Source organism: Pseudophryne corroboree, chromosome 4 (genome assembly GCF_028390025.1).
Source record: "Pseudophryne corroboree isolate aPseCor3 chromosome 4, aPseCor3.hap2, whole genome shotgun sequence".
Lineage (NCBI taxonomy): Eukaryota > Metazoa > Chordata > Amphibia > Anura > Myobatrachidae > Pseudophryne > Pseudophryne corroboree.
This window is the reverse complement of record NC_086447.1, coordinates 555,238,999-555,263,926: the sequence shown is the minus strand read 5'-3', so window position 1 is coordinate 555,263,926 and position 24,928 is coordinate 555,238,999. Positions and strand designations below refer to the sequence as shown.

General features: G+C 46.9%; 1 protein-coding gene across 6 annotated transcripts in view; it reads left to right on the top strand.

Moving 5' to 3' along the window:
* The window catches only part of AHI1 (Abelson helper integration site 1), a 688,430-nt gene that overhangs the window by 87,999 nt on the left and 575,503 nt on the right, over window positions 1-24,928 (top strand). For all 6 annotated transcript variants that reach the window (XM_063917381.1, XM_063917377.1, XM_063917376.1 and 3 more), the window contains 3 exons: window positions 11,338-11,530; window positions 13,220-13,315; window positions 22,484-22,660. In XM_063917381.1, coding sequence (XP_063773451.1) covers window positions 11,338-11,530; window positions 13,220-13,315; window positions 22,484-22,660 — 466 coding nt within the window. The remainder of the gene's footprint in view (window positions 1-11,337; window positions 11,531-13,219; window positions 13,316-22,483; window positions 22,661-24,928) is intronic.

Here is a 24,928-nt window from a genome sequence, read left to right as displayed (position 1 = left end):
ACTACGACCAGCAATCGCCTCAGCCTGGATGTGCAGCGCTGGGGGGGCTTGGTCGGATTCCCTGACTGAAAATATTGATACCCTTGACAGGAACAATATTTTATTGACTATAGAGCATTTTAAGGATGCATTTCTATATATGCGAGATGCGCAGAGGGATATTTGCATTCTGGCATCAAGAGTAGATGTGATGTCCATATCTGCCAGACGATGTTTATAGACACGACAGTGGTCAGGTGATGCAGATTCCAGACGGCACATGGAAGTATTGCCGTATAAAGGGGCGGTCCATCGGACCTGGTGGCCATGGCAACAGCTGGAAAATCCACTTTTGTTACCCCAAGTCACATCTCAGCAGAAAAGGACACAGTCTTTTCAGTCTCAGTCCTTTCGTACCCATAAAGGCAGGCGGGCAAAAGGCCAGTCATATCTGCCCAGGGTTAGAGGAAAGGGAAGAAGACTGCAGCAGGCAGCCCATTCCCAGGAACAGAAGTCCTCCACAGCTTCTGCCAAGTCCGCAGCATGACGCTGGGGCCATACAAGCGGACTCAGGTGCGGTGGGGGGTCATCTCAAGAGTTTCAGCACGCAGTGGGCTCACTCGCAAGTGGACTCCTGGATCCTACACGTAGTATCCCAGGTGTACATTGGAAATTCGAGACGTCTTCCCCTCACAAGTTCCTGAAGTCTGCTTTACCAACGTCTCCCTCCGACAGGGAGGCAGTATTGGAAAAAAATTCACAGGCTGTATTCCCAGCAGGTGATAATCAAAGTACCCCTCCTACAACAAGGGAAGGGGTATTATTCCACACTATATTGTGGTACTGAAGCCAAACGGCTCGGTGAGATCTAAAAGATTTGAACAATTACATACAAGGGTTCAAATCAAGATGGAGTCACTCAGAGCAGTGATAGCGAACCAGGACGATATGGTGTCACTGGATATCAGGGACGCTTACCTACATGTCCAAATTTTGCCCTTCTCACCAAGGGTATCTCAGGTTCGTGGTACAGAACTGTCACTATCAGTTCAGAAGCTGCCGTTTGGATTGTCCACGGCACCCCGGGTCTTTACCATGGTAATGGCCGAAATGATGATTCTTCTTAAAAGAAATATGGACGCTTTCCTGATAAGGGCAAGGTCCAGAGAACAGTTGGCGGTCGGAGTAGCACTATCTCAAGTAGTTCTACGACAGCACGAGTGGATTCTAAATATTCCAAAATCGCTGCTTTTTCCGACGACACGTCTAATGTTCCTAGGAATGATTCTGGACACAGTCCAGAAAAGGATGTTTTCTCCCGGAGAAGAAGGCCAGGGAGTTATCCGAGCTAGTCAGGAACCTCCTAAAACCAGGAAAAGTATCAGTGCATCATTGCACAAGGGTCCTGTGAAAAATGGTGGTTTCTTACAAAGCGATCCCATTCGGTAGATTTCACGCAAGAACCTTTCAGTGGAATCTGCTGGGAAAATGGTCCGGATCGCATCTTCAGATGCATCAGCGGATAACCCTGTCTCCAAGGACAAGGGTGTTTTCTTCTGCGGTGGCTGCAGAGTGCTCATCTATGAAAGGGCCGCAGATTCGACATTCAGGACTGGGTCCTGGTGACCACGGATGCCAGCCTGAGTGGCTGGGGAGCAGTCACACAAGGAAAAAATTTCCAGGGAGTGTGATCAAGTCTGGAGACTTCTCTCCACATAAATATACTGGAGCTAAGGGAAATTTACAAGGCTCTAAGCTTAGCAAGACCTCTGCTTCAAGGTCAGCCGGTATTGATCCAGTGGGACAACATCACGGCAGTCGCCCACGTAAACAGACAGGGCGGCACATGAAGCAGGAGGGAAATGGCAGAAACTGCAAGGATTCTTCGCTGGGCGAAAAATCATGTGATAACACTCTCAGCAGTGTTAATTCCGGGAGTGGAAAACTGGGAAGCAGACTTCCTCAGCAGGCATAACCTCCACCCGGGAGAGTGGGGACTTCAGCGGGAAGTCTTCCACATGATTGTAAACCGTTGGGAAAAACCAAAGGTGGACACGATGGCGTCCCGCCTGAACAAAAAACTAGACAAATATTGCGCCAGGTCAAGGGACCCTCAGGCAATAGCGGTGGACGCTCTGGTAACACTGTGGGTGTACCAGTCAGGGTATGTGTTCCCTCCTATGCATCTCATACCAAAAGTACTGAGAATCATAAGAAGGAGATGAGTAAGAACGATACTCGTGGTTCCGGATGGGTCAAGAAGGACTTGGTACCCGGAACTTCAAGAGATGCTCACGGAAGAACCGTGGCCTCTACCTTTAAGAAAGGACCTGCTCCGGCAGGGGCCTTGTCTGTTCCAAGACTTACCGCGGCTGCGTTTGACGGCATGGCAGTTGAACGCCGGATCCTGAAAGGGCATTCCAGATGAAGTCATCCCTACCCTGGTCGAAGCCAGGAAGGATGTAACAGCAAAACATTTTCACCGCATTTGGCGAAAATATGTTGCGTGGTGTGAGGCCAAGAAGGTCCCTACAGAGGAATTCCAACTGGGTCGTTTCCTACATTTCCTGAAAACAGGACTGTCTATGGGCCTAAAATTAGGGTCCATTAAGGTTCAAATTTCGACCCTGTCGAATTTCTTCCAGAAAGAACTGGCTTCAGTGCCTGAAGTTCAGACGTTTGTAAAAGGGGTACTGCATATACAGCCTCCTTTTGTGCCCCCAGTGGCACCTTGGGATCTCAATGTTGTTTTCTCTGACGTCCTAGTGGATGCTGGGACTCCGTAAGGACCATGGGGATATAGCGGCTCCGCAGGAGACAGGGCACAATAATAAAAGCTTTAGGATCAGGTGGTGTGCACTGGCTCCTCCCCCTATGACCCTCCTCCAAGCCTCAGTTAGATTTTTGTGCCCGACGAGAAGGGTGCAATCTAGGTGGCTCTCCTGAGCTGCTTAGAATAAAAGTTTAAGTTAGGTTTTTTATTTTCAGTGAGTCCTGCTGGCAACAGGCTCACTGCTACGAGGGACTTAGGGGAGAGAAGTAAACTCACCTGCGTGCAGGATGGATTTGCTTCTTAGGCTACTGGACACCATTAGCTCCAGAGGGATCGAACACAGGCCCAGCCATGGAGTCCGGTCCCGGAGCCGTGCCGCCGACCCCCCTTGCAGATGCCGAAGTTGAAGAGGTCCAGAAACAGGCGGCAGAAGACTTTCAGTCTTCATAAGGTAGCGCACAGCACTGCAGCTGTGCGCCATTGTTGTCAGCACACTTCACCAACAGTCACCAACTGTCACTGAGGGTGCAGGGCGCTGGGGGGGGGCGCCCTGGGCAGCAATGTATAATACCTTTTTATGGCTAAAATACATCACATATAGCCCTTGAGGCTATATGGATGTATTTAACCCCTGCCAGATCTCACAAACTCCGGGAGAAGAGCCCGCCGAAAAGGGGGTGTGGCCTATTCTCCTCAGCACACGGCGCCATTTTCCTGCTCAGCTCTGCTGTGAGGAAGGCTCCCAGGCTCTCCCCTGCACTGCACTACAGAAACAGGGTTAAAACAGAGAGGGGGGGCACTTATTTGGCGATATGATTACATATATAAAAATGCTATAAGGGAAAACACTTGTATAAGGGGTTGTCCCTGTATAATTATAGCGTTTTTGGTGTGTGCTGGCAAACTCTCCCTCTGTCTCCCCAAAGGGCTAGTGGGGTCCTGTCCTCTATCAGAGCATTCCCTGTGTGTGTGATGTGTGTCGGTACGTGTGTGTCGACATGTAGGAGGACGATGTTGGTGAGGAGGCGGAGCAAATTGCCTGTATTGGTGATGTCACTCTCTAGGGAGTCGACACTGGAATGGATGGCTTATTTAGGAATTACGTGATAATGTCAACACGCTGCAAGGTCGGTTGACGACATGAGACGGCCGGCAAACAAATTAGTACCTGTCCAGGCGTCTCAGACACCGTCAGGGGCTTGTAAAAACGCCCATTTACCTCAGTCGGTCGACACAGACACGGACACTGACTCCAGTGTCGACGGTGAAGAAACAAACGTATTTTCCTTTAGGGCCACACGTTTCATGTTAAGGGCAATGAAGGAGGTGTTACATATTTCTGATACTACAAGTACCACAAATAAGGGTATTATGTAGGGTGTGAATAAACTACTTGTAGTTTTTCCTGAATCAGATAAATTAAATGAAGTGTGTGATGATACGTGGGTTTCCTCCGATAGAAAATTATTGGCGGTATACCCTTTCCCGCCAGAAGTTAGGGCGAGTTGGGAAACACACCTTAGGGTGGATAAGGCGCTCACACGCTTATAAAAACAAGGGGCGTTACCGTCTCCAGATACGGCAGCCCTCAAGGAGCCAGCTGATAGGAAGCTGAAAAATATCCTAAAAGTATATACACACATACTGGTGTTATACTACGACCAGCAATCGCCTCAGCCTGGATGTGCAGCGCTGAGGGGGCTTGGTCGGATTTCCTGACTGAAAATATTGATACCCTTGACAGGGACAAGATTTTATTGACTATAGATGCATTTCTATATATGCGAGATGCGCAGAGGGATATTTGCATTCTGGCATCAAGAGTAAATGTGATGTCCATATCTGCCAGACGAAAACACGACAGTGGTCAGGTGATGCAGATTCCAGACGGCACATGGAAGTATTGCCGTATAAAGGGGTGGTCCATCGGACCTGGTGGCCATGGCAACAGCTGAAAAATCCACCTTTTGTTACCCCAAGTCACATCTCAGCAGAAAAGGACACAGTCTTTTCAGTCTCAGTCCTTTCGTCCCCATAAGGGCAGGCGGGCAAAAGGGCCAGTCATATCTGCCCAGGGGTAGAGGAAAGGGAAGAAGACTGCAGCAGGCAGCCCATTCCCAGGAACAGAAGCCCTCCACAGCTTTTGCCAAGTCCGCAGCATGACGCTGGGGCCGTACAAGCGGACTCAGGTGCGGTAGGGGGTCATCTCAAGAGTTTCAGCACGCAGGGGGCTCACTCACAAGTGGACTCCTGGATCCTACACGTAGTATCCCAGGTGTACATTGGAAATTCGAGACGTCTCCCCCTCACAAGTTCCTGAAGTCTGCTTTACCAACGTCTCCCTCCGACAGGGAGGCAGTATTGGGAACAATTCACAGGCTGTATTCCCAGCAGGTGATAATCAAAGTACCCCTTCTACAACAAGGGAAGGGGTATTATTCCACACTATATTGTGGTACTGAAGCCAGACGGCTCGGTGAGATCTGAAATATTTGAACACTTACATACAAGCGTTCAAATCAAGATGGAGTCACTCAGAGTAGTGATAGCGAACCAGGAAGAAGGGGACGATATGGTGTCACTGGATATCAGGGACGCTTACCTACATGTCCAAATTTGCCTTCTCACCAAGGGTACCTCAGGTTCGTGGTACAGAACTGTCACTATCAGTTCAGACGCTGCCGTTTGGATTGTCCACGGCACCCCGGGTCTTTACCAAGGTAATGGCCGAAATGATGATTCTTCTTAAAAGAAATATGGACGCTTTCCTGATAAGGGCAAGGTCCAGAGAACAGTTGGAGGTCGGAGTAGCACTATCTTAAGTAGTTCTACGACAGCACGAGTGGATTCTAAATATTCCAAAATCGCAGTTTTTTCCGACGACACGTCTACTGTTCCTAGGGATGATTCTGGACACAGTCCAGAAAAGGATGTTTTCTCCCGGAGAAGAAAGCCAGGGAGTTATCCGAGCTAGTCAGGAACCTCCTAAAACCAGGAAAAGTATCAGTGCATCATTGCACAAGGATCCTGTGAAAAATGGTGGTTTCTTACAAAGCGATCCCATTCGGTAGATTTCACGCAAGAACCTTTCCGTGGGATCTGCTGGAAAAATGGTCCGGATCGCATCTTCAGATGCATCAGCGGATAACCCTGTCTCCAAGGACAAGGGTGTTTCTTCTGCGGTGGCTGCAGAGTGCTCATCTATGAAAGGGCCGCAGATTCGGCATTCAGGACTGGGTCCTGGTGACCACGGATGCCAGCCTGAGTGGCTGGGGAGCAGTCACACAAGGAAAAAATTTCCAGAGAGTGTGATCAAGTCTGGAGACTTCTCTCCACATAAATATACTGGAGCTAAGGGCAATTTACAATGCTCTAAGCTTAGCAAGACCTCTGCTTCAAGGTCAGCCGGTATTGATCCAGTGGGACAACATCACGGCAGTCGCCCACGTAAACAGACAGGGCGGCACAAGAAGCAGGAGGGAAATGGCAGAAACTACAAGGATTCTTCGCTGGGCGAAAAATCATGTGATAACACTCTCAGCAGTGTTCATTCCGGGAGTGGAAAACTGGGAAGCAGACTTCCTCAGCAGGCATGACCTCCACCCGGGAGAGTGGGGACTTCATCGGGAAGTCTTCCACATGATTGTAAACCGTTGGGAAAAACCAAAGGTGGACATGATGGCGTCCCGCCTGAACAAAAAACTAGACAGATATTGCGCCAGGTCAAGGGACCCTCAGGCAATAGCGGTGGACGCTCTGGTAACACTGTGGGTGTACCAGTCAGAGTATGTTTTCCCTCCTATGCCTCTCATACCAAAAGTACTGAGAATCATAAGAGGGAGATGAGTAAGAACGATACTCGTGGTTCCGGATTGGCCAAGAAGGACTTGGTACCCGAAACTTCAAGAGATGTTCACGGAAGACCCGTGGCCTCTACCTTTAAGAAAGGACCTGCTCCAGCAGGGGCCTTGTCTGTTCCAAGACTTACCGCGGCCGCGTTTGACGGCATGGCGGTTGAACGCCGGATCCTGAAAGGGCATTCCGGATGAAGTCATCCCTACCCTGGTCGAAGACAGGAAGGATGTAACCGCAAAACATTTTCACCGCATTTGGTGAAGATATGTTGCGTGGTGTGAGGCCAAGAAGGCCCCTACAGAGGAATTCCAACTGGGTCGTTTCCTACATTTCCTGAAAACAGGACTGTCTATGGGCCTAAAATTAGGGTCCATTAAGGTTCAAATTTCGGCCCTGTCGAATTTCTTCCAGAAAGAACTGGCTTTAGTGCCTGACGTTCAGATGTTTGTAAAAGGGGTACTGCATATACAGCCTCCTTTTGTGCCCCAGTGGCACCTTGGGATCTCAATGTTGTTTTGAGTTTCCTAAAGTCACATTGGTTTGAACCACTCACCACTGTGGACTTAGCATCGTCACCTTCCATGTGAGATATTTTATTAGCCCTGGCTTCAGCCAGGCGTGTGTCAGAATTGGCGGCTTTATCATATATAAAGCCCTTACTTAATTTTTCATTCTGACAGGGCAGAATTGAGGACTCGTCCTCAATTTCTCCTTAAGGTGTTTTCTGTTTTTCACATGAACCAACCTATTGTGGTACCTGCGGGTACTAGGGACTTGGAGGACTCCAAGTTACTTGACGTTGTCAGGGCCCTGAAAAATATGTTTCCAGGACGGCTGGAGTCAGAAAATCTGACTTGCTGTTTAGCCTGTATGCACCCAACAAGATGGGTGCTCCTGCTTCTAAGCAGACGATTGCTCGCTGGATTTGTAATACAATTCAGTTTACACATTCTGTGGCAGGCTTGCCACAGCCAAAATCTGTAAAAGCCCATTCCAAAAGGAAGGGGGCTCATCTTGGGCGACTGCCCGAGGGGTCTCGGCTTTACAACTTTGCCGAGCAGTTACTTGGTCAGGGGAAAACACGTTTGCTAAATTCTACAAATTTGATACCCTGGCTGAGGAGGACATGGAGTTCTCTCATTCGGTGCTGCAGGGTCATCCGCACTCTCCCGCCCGTTTGGGAGCTTTGGTATAATCCCCATGGTCCTTACGGAGTCCCAGCATCCACTAGGACGTCAGAGAAAATAAGATTTTACTTACCGATAAATCTATTTCTCGTAGTCCGTAGTGGATGCTGGGCGCCCATCCCAAGTGCGGATTGTCTGCAATACTTGTACATAGTTATTGTTACAAAAATCGGGTTATTCTTGTTGTGAGCCGTCTTTTCAGAGGCTCCTTCGTTGTTATCATACTGTTAACTGGGTTCAGATCACAGGTTGTACGGTGTGATTGGTGTGGCTGGTATGAGTCTTACCCGGGATTCAATATCCTTCCTTATTATGCACGCTCGTCCGGGCACAGTATCCTAACTGAGGCTTGGAGGAGGGTCATAGGGGGAGGAGCCAGTGCACACCACCTGATCCTAAAGCTTTTATTATTGTGCCCTGTCTCCTGCGGAGCCGCTATATCCCCATGGTCCTTACGGAGTCCCAGCATCCACTACGGACTACGAGAAATAGATTTATCGGTAAGTAAAATCTTATTTTGAGTTTCCTAAAGTCACATTGGTTTGATCCACTCACCACTGTGGAATTAAAATATTTCACATGGAAGGTGAAGATTCTATTAGCCCTGGCTTCAGCCAGGCGTGTGTCAGAATGGGCGGCTTTATCATATAAAAGCCCTTACTTAATTTTTCATTCTGACAGGGCAGAATTGAGGACTCGTCCTCAATTTCTCCTTAAGGTGTTTTCTGTTTTTCACATGAACCAACCTATTGTGGTACCTGCGGCTACTAGGGACTTGGAGGACTCCAAGTTACTTGACGTTGTCAGGGCCCTGAAAATATATGTTTCCAGGACGACTGGAGTCAGAAAATCTGACTCGCTGTTTAGCCTGTATGCACCCAACAAGATGGGTGTTCCTGCTTCTAAGCAGACGATTGCTCGCTGGATTTGTAGTACAATTCAGCTTGCACATTCTGTGGCAGGCTTGCCACAGCCAAAATCAGTAAAAGCCCATTCCACAAGGAAGTGGGCTCATCTTGGGCGGCTGCCCGAGGGGTCTCGGCTTTACAACTTTGCCGAGCTGCTACTTGGTCAGGGGCACACCCTGACTGAGGAGGACCTGGAGTTCTCTCATTCGGTGCTGCAGAGTCATCCGCACTCTCCCGCCCGTTTGGGAGCTTTGGTATAATCCCCATGGTCCTGACGGAGTCCCCAGCATCCACTTAGGACGTTAGAGAAAATAAGAATTTACTTACCGATAATTCTATTTCTCGTAGTCCGTAGTGGATGCTGGGCGCCCATCCCAAGTGCGGATTGTCTGCAATACTTGTACATAGTTATTGTTACAAAAATCGGGTTATTCTTGTTGTGAGCCATCTTTTCAGAGGCTCCTTCGTTGTTATCATACTGTTAACTGGGTTCAGATCACAGGTTGTACGGTGTGATTGGTGTGGCTGGTATGAGTCTTACCCGGGATTCAATATCCTTCCTTATTATGCACGCTCGTCCGGGCACAGTATCCTAACTGAGGCTTGGAGGAGGGTCATGGGGGGTGGAGCCAGTGCACACCACCTGATCCTAAAGCTTTTATTATTGTGCCCTGTCTCCTGCGGAGCCGCTAGACCCCCATGGTCCTGACGGAGTCCCCAGCATCCACTACGGACTACGAGAAATAGAATTATCGGTAAGTAAATTCTTATTATAAACTGTATTTACTGTATATTATGTATGCGGCGGGAATCCAGAGGATACCACCCCCAAGAGCAGTTGAGAAAGACATCGCCCACCTTTTCAAATCAACCTATGACCTCTCCTGTAATGTAAAAATGCATCTCTGTGTCCAATGGACAATGAGATTACAGTAACCATTGTATTGTGTATGGAAGTTGTGTATAAAAAGCCTGTTGTTGCCTGGCCGGTCAGAAGACTCTGAACGCTATCTACCTGATAAGCGGAGGACTGGTCCAGGTTGCGCAAGCGATAATTCTCACGTATGTACATTTTCTGTAGCCATTATTCTGTTGTAGATTTATCTTGTTAGCCTTGTAGTGTATAACTTGTAACTGTTATCCCCTTTCAAATAATCCACTGTGGCCTTAGAACCCAGTGGTTAACTACATATCGGTGTTGTGTCCTCATTTCCCTGCTAGGGATTAAAGCGTATTTTACTGTATAAGGTTTAAGAGTGTATTGATAAGGTGTGTACGCATAGCGGGTACTTTATACCGTCAGCGCTTCGTAAGGTTTAAAGTGTAACATCATTACAGTGCTTTGCGGCACATGGTTTAGAGTGTAAGAATAACATTGCATTACATTACGAATAAGGTTTAAAGTTTATTAAAAGTGTGTGCGCGCGCTGTGCGTACTCTGTACACCCAGCGCGGCGTGTGTACGCCAAGTACGTACAACGTACAGGACTCTGTACGCAAATAGCGTGCGAAGTGCGTAGCTTGTATATTGAGTATATCGGCCGCAGCGGCTCCATGGTAAGAGTGTGTTTATAGGTATAGCTTTATGGTTTAAGATAATATCGACATTATCACCTCTATCCATAACCAGGGGTGTATCTACCCTTGGCCAGGATGGCACTTGCCAGGAGCGTCGTCATGAAGTGTCACCCGCAACCAAGAGATAGGATAAGGAGAGGGCTCGATAACTTGGGTGCCCCTTTCTCAGGGATTCCCCGGCCAAAGAACAAACTACTGCCGATTGCTGAAGGGAGTCGCACTGCGCATGGTAATGGGCCTGGTGATTGGGTGGAGGGGTACTGCGCATGCGTAGTGCATGGCGGGAGTCCATGGCTGGCAGTAGAGTGTAGTGAAGTCTGTTAGAGACCCCGCTGTTTTAATTTAAAATATGAGGGGACTGCCAGTCTCAAACTTTGACAGGGGTGCACCCCTGTCCATAAGCTTCTACTGTTTTCATATTTTTGCATCCTAAGAGGCTAGCTTTTGACAGAAAGTTGTTGTTGTTTTTTAACTTAACTTGAATGTACCCTCCCCTTGGTGCTGATCTTCCCCAAATTGAAAGAAAGAGAGGATTTTTGAATTTACATTAAATTTGTTTCTCTGATTCCATCTGTTGGTCGCTACCTGCCCACTTATTACTCTCATTGTTTAGTTCTGAATATTTGTAGAAATGAAAGTCTTTCTATTCCTAGTATTTTCAAGTTTACCCTATCCATTTGGGCTTTGCAAGTTATAAATTGCAGATAGTTTAAACTAGGTTGAGAAGAGCTCCAGACTTAACTCCTGTGAGACCAGGTCTAACCCCATGGTAGCCTTGTCCCCAAACGGAATCAGAAAAAAATGGTTTTAACCTAATTTTAAAAAATCCTCTTTTTGCATTTACATTTTAGTGGGCATAATTATTTTTAGTATAAATATTAGGCTCAATGAGGTTATAAATGGGCATATAGTGGCTCTGAAAATGGGGTCAAATATCTTTTGATTGTGATTTTCTTTTTGCAAACTATTGTGCTTAGAAACCTTCAGAGTGTAGGCAACAGAAACGCTTGAGATTGAGCTGTTGTGATCTTACTAAATTGTTATACTTTATTTATAGTACTGATGCTGCTTCATCATTTTCTGAGCAAGGGAGACATGAGTGTGTTCTTCCTAAATTGACCCAACCATATGAATTCAAGCGGTTTAAAACTTTGGTTCCTGAGTGGGAAGAACAAATCATATTTAATGAACGGTTTACACGTTTTTTGAACATGAAGGAAGATGGTCCTAATGTCATCATATTCTTTGAGGTATTCTTTATGTGAATTTGTTATTTTTTAATACATTGTTTATCTGAGGTTCAGTATACATATCACTTCTGATCTTTCTATATTATCTTGCATGCTACATTAATCTCTGTGTCATTACATATGCCAATTAGGTTTGTTACAAAAAACGATTTCTGACAATAAACTCTTGTCTTTCCAAGTGAGCACACAACTGATCAGTGAATGTAGAATGGTGTTCAGCCATTGTTAAAGGCACTTTAAAAATTTTTTTTTTACATTTTAATCTGTCTAATGTGCCTCATTAAAGATGAATCTAAGAATAATACAAAATATAACATTGTATATTGTTGCTATTTATCCTGCTAGGAGAACATGCTATTCACTAGAAACTTATTTTCTAGCATCTGTTCCACAATGTTCCTAAAATCCCCGCTGTCAATATTACTCAGCAATTCGTATCAAAATACAGTAGTTTATCCTAATGCTATGGTGTGTGTCTGATATCACTGGCTGTATGGCTTAGCACCATGAGTTATAACTAACCAGTGGCAAAGAAAAGTGGCAACATTTCAGTTTCCGTGCCATCGGATTTATTCCCCATCTAGATGTCATTAATGACATGCACTGGGTTTGGGTAAGAGTGATTATAAATAAGGGATAAGGTATTTAATGTTTCCTTTTGTAAAAAAGAAATAAGTCATGCTGAGTCCGAAGTGTTTCTATGTATTTCCATTGATTTTATTGATCTCCTTGTATGAAGTAAAGCCCTTGGTGGTTTAGAGCAAAGAGATCAGATTAAGATCTTCCCTGCCTTCAGTAATGAAAATCTTATTTGCATATGTGATTTCACTAATCCACTACCTGAAGTAATCCACAGGCACAGTACAATTTACTGTGCGCCACTTTTCTAAGCAGCCGTGTCTTTATTGGCTTCGGCAGATGGCTGTAAAAGGGGAGTAATATTAAATACTACACTGGGTGTGTTTTGTATTTAATATTATTGGCTCTTTAAATCCAATTGCTCATAGTACATTATTTAATGCAGTCTGTTTTTATTGTAGACTTGTAAAGGGACCTCAGTGTCTGCCGGCTACTCTGCCCCCCTGCTCCGTCCTGATCCACTGCCACTGTTTTGTAACAATCGTTCTGTCCTGCACCTATACTTCCGGTGGCACATTATTCCTCCTCTCCTGGCTCCTGCTAAACTAATTTCTTGTCTCCCTTGCAGTAAGAGCCATTGGGGAACGCGCATGTTGGAGATAGGAAAGAGTTTGCACATGTATTATATGGATAAAGACAGATCACAACAAATGTTTGAAATATGTAAAATCAGTGAAGCTAAAATATTCAAGGGGCATATTGCACACTGTTCAAGGAAACGAAACAGTCAACACTAGTATTGTGTAAACAGAGAGTCTGTTATATTCAGTAAATTATAAAGAGAGAAACAATTAATTCAAGGGTAGGTGAAGAGAAAGAAGGGGGGAAAGTAGGGAGAGTAAATCTATCCCCAAAGTATGTGATCCTAAAAATAGGCGAACTGCTATACTAAACATGTACTAATGATCGTCTTTGGCCTTCTATTGTGTCTTTGTCTGTTTTGTTGTGTTTATACATACATACATAAGCCTACATATGTTTCCAAACTTTTGTGTAGATTTTTTTTCATGTATACATGCTGTAGTCTGATTTCATGTAGGTTCTTTCCAGATTCTTGATTTGATAAATGAAGATAATACAATCACAAACACAGATAATCAAATCAAAGAGAGAGGATTCCAGACTATTGCCTGGGCATTTTTAAAGGTATTTGAATTCTGCAATTCTGTTACATATTTCATATACAGCTAAATTAAAGTCAATATTTTTCTTGATTATTTTTTTTTCTACTTAAGCCAAAGTTAGATTTTAAATAGTAACTAAATTCCCAAACTGAAAACATTTATTTTAAAACTTAATGAATGGCGCAATGTACTTTAATGTTATTACTTGTTTAGTTTGATTTCCTTCCACTGGCTAGATAGTGCTGTGGTACGTTTCCAATATAACTTTTCAGATATTAAACTTTGGAATCAATTAGGCACTCTGTCTACTATAAAACATCACAATACACAGTAATAAAATTCTCCATTTCACTATTGGAAGTTATAAACCTAAATTATATTGTTAAAAAATGAGAGGGAAATATCCCATAAAAAGTCCAGCTGCAATAATAACCAGTGTTTGCAGTAATGATTATAGCTTGGGTGATAAAGAGATGAATTATCTATTATATTTATTTTATCCAGATCCTTATTAGCAGTCCCTTTAGCACAAATGTGTTACATAATAGTGTCCCAAAGGGGAGAGCGCAGGCTGTTCTCCTATTTTGTGCACTGCGCTATGCTCCACCCTTACACTGATGTAACAATAAGAGGCAGGCAGGGGGAGCGTGGTAGCCGCTGATGGTCTCTGGCTATAGCGCTATGCTCATCCTCTGTCCCAATGAGCCTTCCGTGCCTTCACCGCTGTAGCGGAGGGGAGAGAAGAATAGTGAATGTCTCTCTTACCCTCCTCCTTGGTGCTTCTTTTGTCCCATATTTGAAATGCGGTATATGAGCGGCACTTGCACTCTCTTTCCAGGGGAAATGAAGCAATCATCGCTGTCTTTAAATGGTGGAGCTTCCATGGATAGGGCACTTTAAATTAATCCTAAAATGTTTTTCCGTCCATGTAAAGGGGACGGTTTCATCAGAGGGTGATAGTTGAGGTTGGAGCTGCTGCAGTTGTCAGACTCCGATAACTCTTTTTCTGTATGGTGAGGGAGGAGAGGGGGCTGACACTATTGGGTGTGCCCATGTCTGCAGCTCTGTATGATCTTGTATGTATTAACCTGTACATGTCTTTGTTTGACTCTAAGCATCTCTGTGTGTGCGACTCTATGCATATCTATGTGTGCATGTCAGTAACTATATGACACTGTCTGTGCGTGTCTGTGTGACTCTGGCCCATAGAGGCCTCCCTGTTTTCAGTGCCCAAGGAACCCCCAAACCCTTAATACAGCTCTGAGACTATGGGGTGTATTCAATAATTGTCGGAAGCTGCCGTATTTTCGCTGATCCGCGTGTATTGTCGGAAGCGCGACCAAACCCAACAGGTTAAATAAAAGTTGGATTGCGGGGGGGCGTGGTCTGGCCAGCAGGGAAGGTGGCTGTGTTTCACCTCAGCTCCTCTGGTGAACACACAATCAGAGCCTTATAACCCCTTTACCTATCCCACACGCGGCCAAGAGGCAACCCAGCAGACCCCTTTACCCGGCTACCACAACCTGGGGAGTCCCGCGGAGTCGGGAAGTGCTTTTAAGCACTTCTGCGGATTGCGGCCTTCTCCCCGGACGGAAGCCGGGGCCTAGAGTTGAAGGGGAGCCCGGATCGCTCCATCCGGAAGTAGACCTCCGCTACGTGAGGGCGCCCGGCGGTTCCCACCACACTACCCGGACTCACCAAGCCTCGGCTGAGGAGTAGAGGACGGGTCCGGCATCCGAGGGTAAGTCCGCTCCACGCATGGAGCTCGAGCTGTGACCGAAGTGACGGTCCCCGACGGCCGCAACCCTCGTGACCCCGCTGTTCTATCCACGGCCCTGCAGCGCAGCACTGTGCGCTCCGCTACACGGACCGCCCGGCAACCTCGCTGGCAGTACCCGCTCCCCCCTACGTCCTACAGACGCTGGAGCTCTCCCCTCGACCTTGTACTGCACCACCCCAGGAGGCCTCTCCCTGCTACAGGAAGCAGAAGCCCCGGTGGGGCTGTCACCATCCACACGCTGTCGGTTTTCCCCAGCGCCCACTCAAGCCCTACTGTTACATGCAGGTACGGCCTGCCCCTCCCTGGAAGGCCGGGGACTAAAGTAGAGATTCCCCCCCAGAACAGTGCCGACACTCGGCTGAGTGTCACGCCCCTGCTTGGAGACCCGGAGACGGAGCCTGCACTTGCCCACAGCGAGAGACAGAGGCAAGAGTAGAGGGAGACCGCGGGACGCGACGAAGCAGCCCCCTCTGATCCTCGCAATAGAGGCGCGACGGCGGTGACGGAGGTCCAGGATACCCGCGGGCCAGACGGAGACGACGGCTGGTAGGTTTTTTACTGGCCTGCCAGTCCCTAGTCCCCCGGCGGCTCAGCGGCATTCACTGTGCCTCTCCCGCCCGCTATATCTCCGCCAAAGAGGCATTTAGCTTGAGCTTGTCACCCGAGGCCTCCACTCCCCGTACCCGTAGGCAGGGGACTGAAGTCTGGAAGAGGCCCGGCCGCGAGTTCCGGGACCGGAACGAAGACACGGCGGGCCCCAAAATATTCGCCTTCAACCACCTTCCGCAGCTGTAAGATCCCTCTCCACCTGTGGCAGGCCTAACACCTGATGAATGTTAGCAATCATTATAAATTATATTATACTTATTGAAGATCAGTGGGCTTAGGGCCTAACTCCCAGTGACAGTGCCCTCCGAGATCCATATCTTGAGCTGGAGCACCCTCTAGTGGCTTATCTATATACAGAGTTATACATATGTCATTTAGATCCCTTTATACTTCACTGATAGAATCTTCAAAGAAAGTGGGTCGCTCCCTGGGAGCCGGCATTGCGGGTGCCTTATATCTACCTCTACATTACCGAAGAAGCGGGATTTGAAGCCCACCATGTGCCTGCTACCGTAACAACGATCACCAATTAATGACGTGCTAGTGCCATTCCATTGGGAGTCATCATGCTATAGGCACTTCACAGCGTACCAAGCAATTCTAAATCTATACTCATGACATCTTCTGCAATCAAGTATTTATCCAATCATTTATAAGCATGGTTAGATCCGGGAAAAAGAAAGGCAACACCGCACAACCTAAAGAAACCACGACCCAACCGGGAATGAGATCGTTCCTACAATCTACACCTGCAAGGCTATCCGAAAACCTCTCTCCCTCCAGCCCCTCTTCCTGTCACTCTGCTTCTTCTGCTTCCCCGTCAATGATGGAACAGCCCACCTCACACACACACAGCGACACCGCTCTTCAAGATATCCTGCAATTTATGAAAACACTCCCAACTAAGAAGGATATCCAAGATACCATACGAAAAGAGCTGGCATCAATCAAACAAGATATTTCCCAGCTTTCCGATAGAGTAAACTCGCTTGAAGAACACCGAGACTCCACTGATAATTTTCTGGGGTCCTTAACAGACGTTATCAAATCCCAATCAGATGAGATCAGATCGCTACGATCCCGTGTACTGGATTTGGATAACAGAGGGAGGAGGAACAATATTCGGGTGAGAGGCATCCCAGAGGAGGTCCCCCAGACGGGCATAGTGGATGCTCCGACGACAATCTTTAACACAATTCTGGGCAAAGACCCAACGGCCGCTATAACATTTGATAGAGCCCATCGCGCCCTGAAACCTAGGGGGCTTCCCTCAGATCGTCCCCGAGATGTCATATGTCGTCTGCATTACTATTCCCAGAAGGAAGAAATCATGAATAAAGCGCGACATATTGACGACTTGAAACACAACGGTGACCCTATCTCCGTCTTTCAAGATCTCTCCTGGCATACCCTGCAACAAAGGAAGATTCTTCGCCCCCTGACGGAGGAACTCCGCAAGCGACAGCTGAAATATAGATGGGGTTTCCCTTTCAGCCTACAGGTATCCTCCTCAGGCAAGATACATTCACTCCACACCACATCCGACCTTCCTACTTTCTGCTCAGGACTCGGTCTCCCACCCTTAAAGGTCCCGGACTGGGACTTTACCCCCCCGGATCTACAACCACCACAGCCTTCGAGAGGGGGAGAGTCATGGCAAGTGGTCGGCAGTCCTCAAAAGAAACTCTCAAAACCACTTCCTGCACGCCAGGATCATCCCCCCACCTGAAGAAATTGATTTCCATTACTCTGCTAAATGAGCCCTACTGATTTCCCTAGGCGGACTGAATGTCCAGACTGTGAGACACCGGGTGAGACATGTTACACGCGGCCTAGTGCCATTTTGACCTTGTTTTACTGTGTCCCCCTTTCCTCCTCCCCCCCCCCCCCCCCCCCCCCCCCCGGTTTCATTTGCAGCCCCGGAATTCAGCGATGGGACATTGGCAGAAGATAATTACTTGTTTCTACCAATTAATGTTATCAGTCATTATAAGTTTTACCAAGTTAGAATTGCACTATTGCAATATTTAAGTTTAAAAAAAAAGTGCCTGTAAGGGTGACTCCCTTACCCCGATCCCGCATACGGCCATTGTGCCCCATGGGGATGCTGGTTAATATACCTACCTGCTTCCCCATTGCGGATGTTATTATGTTTACGATGTTTCTATTACTTGTAACCTGCTCTTTTCATCACTCTTTTTCTTCTCATTGTTTTTCTATTTCTTCTGGTGAACTGTCCGAGTACTACGCTTCATTGTGCTATGATGCAATGTGATGTCTCTTCCAGGTGTAATCAAACTCACCTCGATTAATGCAAAGGGTCTCAACACCCCCGAGAAAAGATCCCACTTACTTCGGACACTACGATCCGACGGAGTGGATGTGGCTCTAATCCAGGAGACACATTTTAAGATCTCTGCTCGAGGCCCCTCCTTGGTAAATCAAAAATATCCCCTGGCTTTCTACTCCAATAACCCTGAAGGTAAATCTAAGGGAGTCGCTATAATTTTTTCCAAGGCCCTCCAGGTGTCTAATGTCTCGGTCCATAAGCTTGTCCCAGGGAGGTTACTGGTAGTCCAGTGTAATATATTTTCCCAGGCATACACCCTCATATCCCTTTACGCTCCAAATCAAGGGCAAATCCCCTTTTTCCGATCCTCTCTACCCCGGCTTGAAGCCTTAGCGATGGGCATAGTGGTTTTGGGAGGCGACCTCAACTGGTCCATGGACCCTTCTGTCGACACCTCTCCCCCAGCCCCTAGATTTTCTGAACACAAACATAGACAGGTCAGGAAGATCTTCCACGAACTTCAACTTGCAGATACCTGGCGGGTCACACATCCCACTGACAGAGATTTCTCCTTTTTCTCACACCCACATCAGGTCTACTCACGCCTAGACTACATGTTCTTAAGCCATAGACACCTCCCCCTAATCGTAGATGCCTCTATTGGCTCCATCACGTGGTCGGACCATGCCCCAGTATCCTTGTCCCTATCGGCCCCATCTCGTGCCCTCGGTCCTTGGACCTGGCGCCTTAATGAATCGCTCCTATATGATGCATATTGTAAATCAGAATTGGATAAGACACTGTCCGAGTACTTTGATATCAACGACACAGGAGAAGTATCCGAAATTACGATTTGGGAGGCCCACAAATGTGTTATACGGGGTAAACTGATTCAACTAGGTTCGTTTGTGAAGAAAAACAGTCAGGCCTTGATCATTACATTACTACACAAAATTCACACCTTAGAAACCCGTCACAAAACTTCCCTGACACCATCGGACTTGACGGAGCTATCCGCGGCCCGAGCACAACTCCGAACAACCCTTAATAACAAAACCCAAGCCTCCCTGCGTAGATGTAATAGTAAATATTATAAGTGGGGGAATAAACCAGGCAGGCTCTTGGCCCAGGCACTTAGAACCCAGAGATTGGCCTCCTTCATCCCATCAATGAAAAACAACACGGGCTCCACATGCTTTAAATCCCCAGAGATAGCAGCATGCTTTAAAAGCTACTATAATACCCTATATAACCTGGGTAACCCTTCCCAGGCCCATGACCCTCTCTCCAATATGTTAAGAGCCAGGAAATATCTAGCCGATGTGGCATTTCCTCAACTATCAAAACCTGCCCAGAAATCTTTAGAAGCACCTTTTTCTTTAGCCGAGGTAGACCATGTTATCTCTATCGCTCCCCTACGTAAAAGTCCGGGCCCAGATGGCTTCACAGCCACCTACTATAAGATGTTTAAAGAAATGCTGGCCCCCAAATTACTGCAGGCCTTTAACTCCATATCCGCCGAGACTCACTTTTCTAGACAATCACTTGAGGCCCATATTACGGTGATCCCTAAACAAGGAAAGGACCCCTCAGTGTGCTCCAGCTACAGGCCAATCTCCTTGCTTAATATAGACCTCAAGTTCTTCGCGAAACTAATGGCTCTTAGACTGAATGAATTTCTCCCGTCGCTCGTCCATAACGACCAAGTGGGTTTCGTACCCGGTCGGGAAGCGAAAGATAACACGACTAAACTCCTCAATCTAATTCATTTGGCCTCCAGCAGTAAGATATCTACTGTACTACTGTCCACAGATGCCGAAAAGGCCTTTGACAGGGTAAATTGGGACTTCATGAGAGCGGTGCTGGAGCACATCGGGTTGGGCCCACAAGCTCTCCATAGAATACTATCTTTGTATACACAACCATCAGCAAAGGTACGGGTTAACGGGACTCTCTCTGATAACTTTCTAATTAGTAATGGAACGAGACAGGGCTGTCCTTTATCCCCCCTGATCTTTGTCCTTTGTATTGAAGCCCTGGCCAGGGCAATTAGGACTAATGACAGGATTAAGGGACTACAAGTAGGGGATATAGATTATAAACTTGCTCTATTTGCAGATGATCTGCTGGCGACAGTCACAGACCCCGCACACTCACTCCCCAACCTGATGAGCGAGCTAGACATTTTCAGCTCACTATCAGGTTTTAAAATCAACACATCCAAATCCTATGCTCTTCATATCTCAACCCCCCACTCGGTTTTAACTGGCTTGAAAGCTACGTTTCCTTTTCAGTGGAGGGACTCCCACATTACATACCTGGGAGTTCAACTATCCAGCGATTCCTCACGTTTACTGTCCTTGAACTTCCACCCCATTCTCCAAGCCATTAGAAACGACTATTGCAGATGGCAATATCATAATCTTTCTTGGCTTGGTAGAATCAATATTGTAAAGATGAACACGCTACCCAAACTACTTTATCTCCTTCAGACCTTACCGATTCGGATCCCCGACTCTTGGTTCCGGACTGTGAGATCTTTGATCCAGCAATTTATATGGCGTCGTAAGAGACCCAGAATCAAAAGGTCAATACTGACTCGACCTCCCCAGAAAGGGGGCTTTCTATTACCAGACATTGAAATCTACTACCAAGCAATTCTCCTGAACAGAGTCTTGGATTGGACCAGGAGCCGGGAGATTAAGCAATGGGTGGTCTTAGAAGGTTCATGCGTGCAACTGTTCCCAGAAATCTTCCCATGGCTCCCGACCTTGCCCAAATTACTACACCCTCACCCGACCATATCTCCTACACTTTCTTTTTGGAAGAGGACACGACGAAGATCGTGCATCTCTTCTGTTTTTGGCCCCCTCACCTCTTTTCTGAGTAATCCGACCTTCCCACCGGGCCTCTCATTAGGATATTATCAAAACTGGGCGTTGGAGGGACTCTTTAGAGTGGGGCAGTTGGTCCACCCATCCGGGGTTAAACAGTTCTCGGAGATACGAGAGAAATGGGAGATCCCACAGAGAGATTTCTGGAAATTCCTACAGATCCGTCACTTCCTACATACAAATAATGCATACCGTGAGGCTTCAAGGGAGCTGACCGCGTTTGAAAAAATGTGTGTGGCCCCCATGAATCCAATACACACTGTCTCCACCCTATACAAACTTCTATGTGCGTCTGACTCCCTGATACCCCCCCATTTTATTCAAAAGTGGGAAAGAGATCTAAACATCTCACTCTCGGATAAGGAATGGGACTCTATCTTTCTTAAAACCCATAAGAGCTCCATCTGTATCCAAGTTAGAGAAACACAATATAAGATCCTAATGAGGTGGTATAGACATCCCACTCTCCTACACGTAATATCCCCATCCATCTCACCTACCTGCTGGAGATGTCGTAGGGACTTAGGTTCTCTGCTACACATCTGGTGGACCTGTCCCCTTATTAAAAATTACTGGGATGATGTAATCTCAACCTCCAGCGCCATTCTACATACTTCCGTCCCATCTGATCCAGCCTTTTGGCTACTAAATCATTCCACTACCCCAATCTCTACCTACAAGTCATCGTTAATACGACACCTGGGCAATGCCGCACGAGCAGTGATCCCCACAATGTGGAAATCTGTCAACCCCCCCACAAGGAATACCTGGTTCTCCAGACTAGACTATTACATGAACATGGAGGATGTATTAATGAGCGCTGGGGACAGGCGCTCGGAATTTACTGCTATATGGTGGCCTTGGATAGACTACAAGACATCCGAATCATATACGACTTACATTTCCTCCACAAAATAGAGTAGAAGACGGGAACCGACTTGTGACTTAATTGGTAATAGGGTCTTAGATGAATAAGCCTAACTCTTGAATCACTGCACATGTCATACTCTCCTTTGCTTAACATACTCGGTTCAGTCACCCCAATCTTTTGATGTTTCTCTTTTCTTTTCTTTTTCTTCTTCTTGTTACACACCTATCTATTATTATGTTTTCTTAAACCAAAATGTTAATGTAGACTATAACTGTACAGAACACGTGATTATCGATCTGTATACGCTCATGTTGTCATACCATTCTGCCATAGATTGATACCAAGTTATATTTACAACTTGTTGTAAGTCTATATTGTTACAATAAAAACAATAAAAACAGATTATACAAAAAAAAATAAAAGTTGGATTGCTATTGTCGGGACTGGGCCAAATCTGTCGTGTTTGGCCCGGCATTGAATACTGACCTGTCGTATCCTTTCCATCGGAAAGGATCCGACAGGTATTGAATACACTCCTATGTCTGATTTGGCTTGTTCGGCAAAGCTTTTACAATAAACTACTACGGTAATTTAAAACGGGACAATGTGCATGTGATCCCTATATGTGGCATTATCAGATAGATTCTCTGAATGAAGTATACAGTAGGAATTTTGTCACAAAACAAATGGTTATGTATTTCTTAAAAATTTCCAAAAATGTAAGTTTCAAAGTTTTTCAATTTCAGCTTGTAGGTGCCAATGATGTGCTCAATGTAGATAAAAAGTTGCGCTTACAGCTTTATTACCCACCAGCCCGTGTAACTTTCAGCACAAATGTCTATGAATGGTGGCTAAAGTATTCCAGAAATCGTTACTCATCTACTTTGTATGTAACCATAAAAGGCCTAAAGCTCCCTGATAATGTAAGTCATCTTTTATTGTTACACATACTGAAATGTTAAATATTATTTCCAATATTAGTAGCTTTTGTGTTTTAAATTAGAAGATTTTTACAGTTCTGCATTTTAATCTAACCATATTGTCTGCTAATAACAAGCTTAGGCAACTTGTGGCTCTAAAGATCTGCTGGTTTCAGCTCTGGCAGCCCTTCTCTCTCAGGGGGTCATTCCGAGTTGATCGTAACTGTGCTAAATTTAGCACAGCTACGATCATTCATACTGACATGCGGGGGGACGCCCAGCACAGGGCTAGTCCACCCCGCATGACGGTGCCGGCACCCCCCCCCCCCCACACCCCCACACACACACACACCCCCCGCAGAAGTGCAAAGGCATCGCACAGCGGAGATGCCTTTGCACTTCAAGAGTAGCTCCCGACCAGCGCAGCTTTAGCGTGCTGGACGGGAGCTACTCGTCGCCGCGGAGCGCTCCTCCCCCCCCAACGGTCCGGCCACGCCTGCATTGGCCGGACCGGTCCCCCTAAACGGTGGCTTAACGCCCACCGTCTAGCCCCCTCCCACCCAGCAACCACTTCTGCCGCAGGTCCATCGCTAGGCAACTACGGCTGCCATGCGCCAGCGCACTGCGGCGCCGGCGCCTGCGTAGTTCCTACCCGATCGCTGCGAGAAACTGCAGCGAGCGATCGGGTCGGAATGACCCCCTCCATTTCATTATAGCTACAGACCACAAGCTGTGTTTTGGTTGACGATGAGTAAACCTGTCTGTTCCTTATTTTATAAATGTATCTCCCCAAGAGAAGCATACTAAACTGATGACTTGCTATGCTATGCTCTGTTAGGCAGCTCTTTAATGAGGAGAGTGCTTTAAAGCACAAGATGGGTCGCAAAATTTTTTTGTTAGGGCTCAGCCGGGGCCCCGACACCACAAGTATAAAATAAGTAACATTAATGGCCCAGCACAGGCCCGCTGCCCAAGCCACCCTCCCGCCACAACACAGAAATAATCAAATAAAATATCCATAATCATATGTATATACTCATCCAGTCCTCCTCTTCCCTCCTCTAGGAGAAGTAGCAGGGTCAGGCAGAGCCTAGACGGTGGCACTGTCTCACTGGAGATGGGCTGGCCTTTGTTGCACTGGTCTGCTGCAGCAGCAACAGGGCTACCTCCTCCTCCCTAGTCCTGTCCCGTCTCTCGCACCCCACTTTTATTGGCACCGGCACAGAGAACAGACAGAGTACTACTGCACGGACGTGGCTGAAGGGACATGGGGCTGAGCTGCGTAACCTCTGACATCAATTGATCCTTCTCAGTCTCTTCCTATAATTCCACTTCCCATTCATTTCTTCTACTTGTTTGTATCCCCAAAGGTCCATCCTTTGCCCCAATCTGTTCTCTCTCTATACCTCCTCCCTTGAAAATATCATCAGCTCCTTTTGCATCCAGTACCATTTGCTGCAGTTGATGAGTGGTACTCGTCGTCCGCAGTTTTAAAGTATATGCGGATGACAAGCCCCACCTGTCCTGCGCAGTGAAGAGGTTGAACAATTCCTTCTGACTCTCTCTTGTCCCCTCTGTAATATTCCATAGTCATTTCTTATGATGATTGCTAGTATTTGACTTTTAATTGTTGCAATATGCCCGTTTACAATAACTGCATTGTACTCTTATACCCCTTTCAGACATAGGACCCGGGAATTTCCCTGCTTCAGACCCGGGATTTTCACCTCTGAAAAATCCCGGGTTTTTGCTGGGACCCCCTCTCACACTTAACCCGAGACCTGGGAAATTCCCGGCTCGACCCCTTTCAGACATAAGCCTGGTCTGCCCTGGCAGCCAGGGCAGACCAGGCTACTCTCATGTCACACACACACACACACACACACACACACACACACGTCTTACACATACACATGTCACACTCAAACACATACATACATGTGATATACACACACATGCCAAATTCATACACACACACACACACACACACACACACACACACACACACACACACACTCTCACCACAACAGGCCGCCTCTGTTAGCTGTGCCGGCTGCTCAACTACACTACAACACGGACAACAGCAGCCGGCGCACGCCCCCTCCAGACAGCTCCGCCCCTTCCAGTCTAGCGCCAATCAGAAGTGTGTAGGTGCAAGCCGGGAGCAAATTCCCGGGTTGCACCTTTCAGACCTAAGCCGGGTTGTCTTCCCGGGACTGAAGTCCCGGGAAAATCCCTGGTCAATTGCAGGGTCGGCAACCCGGGACGTGT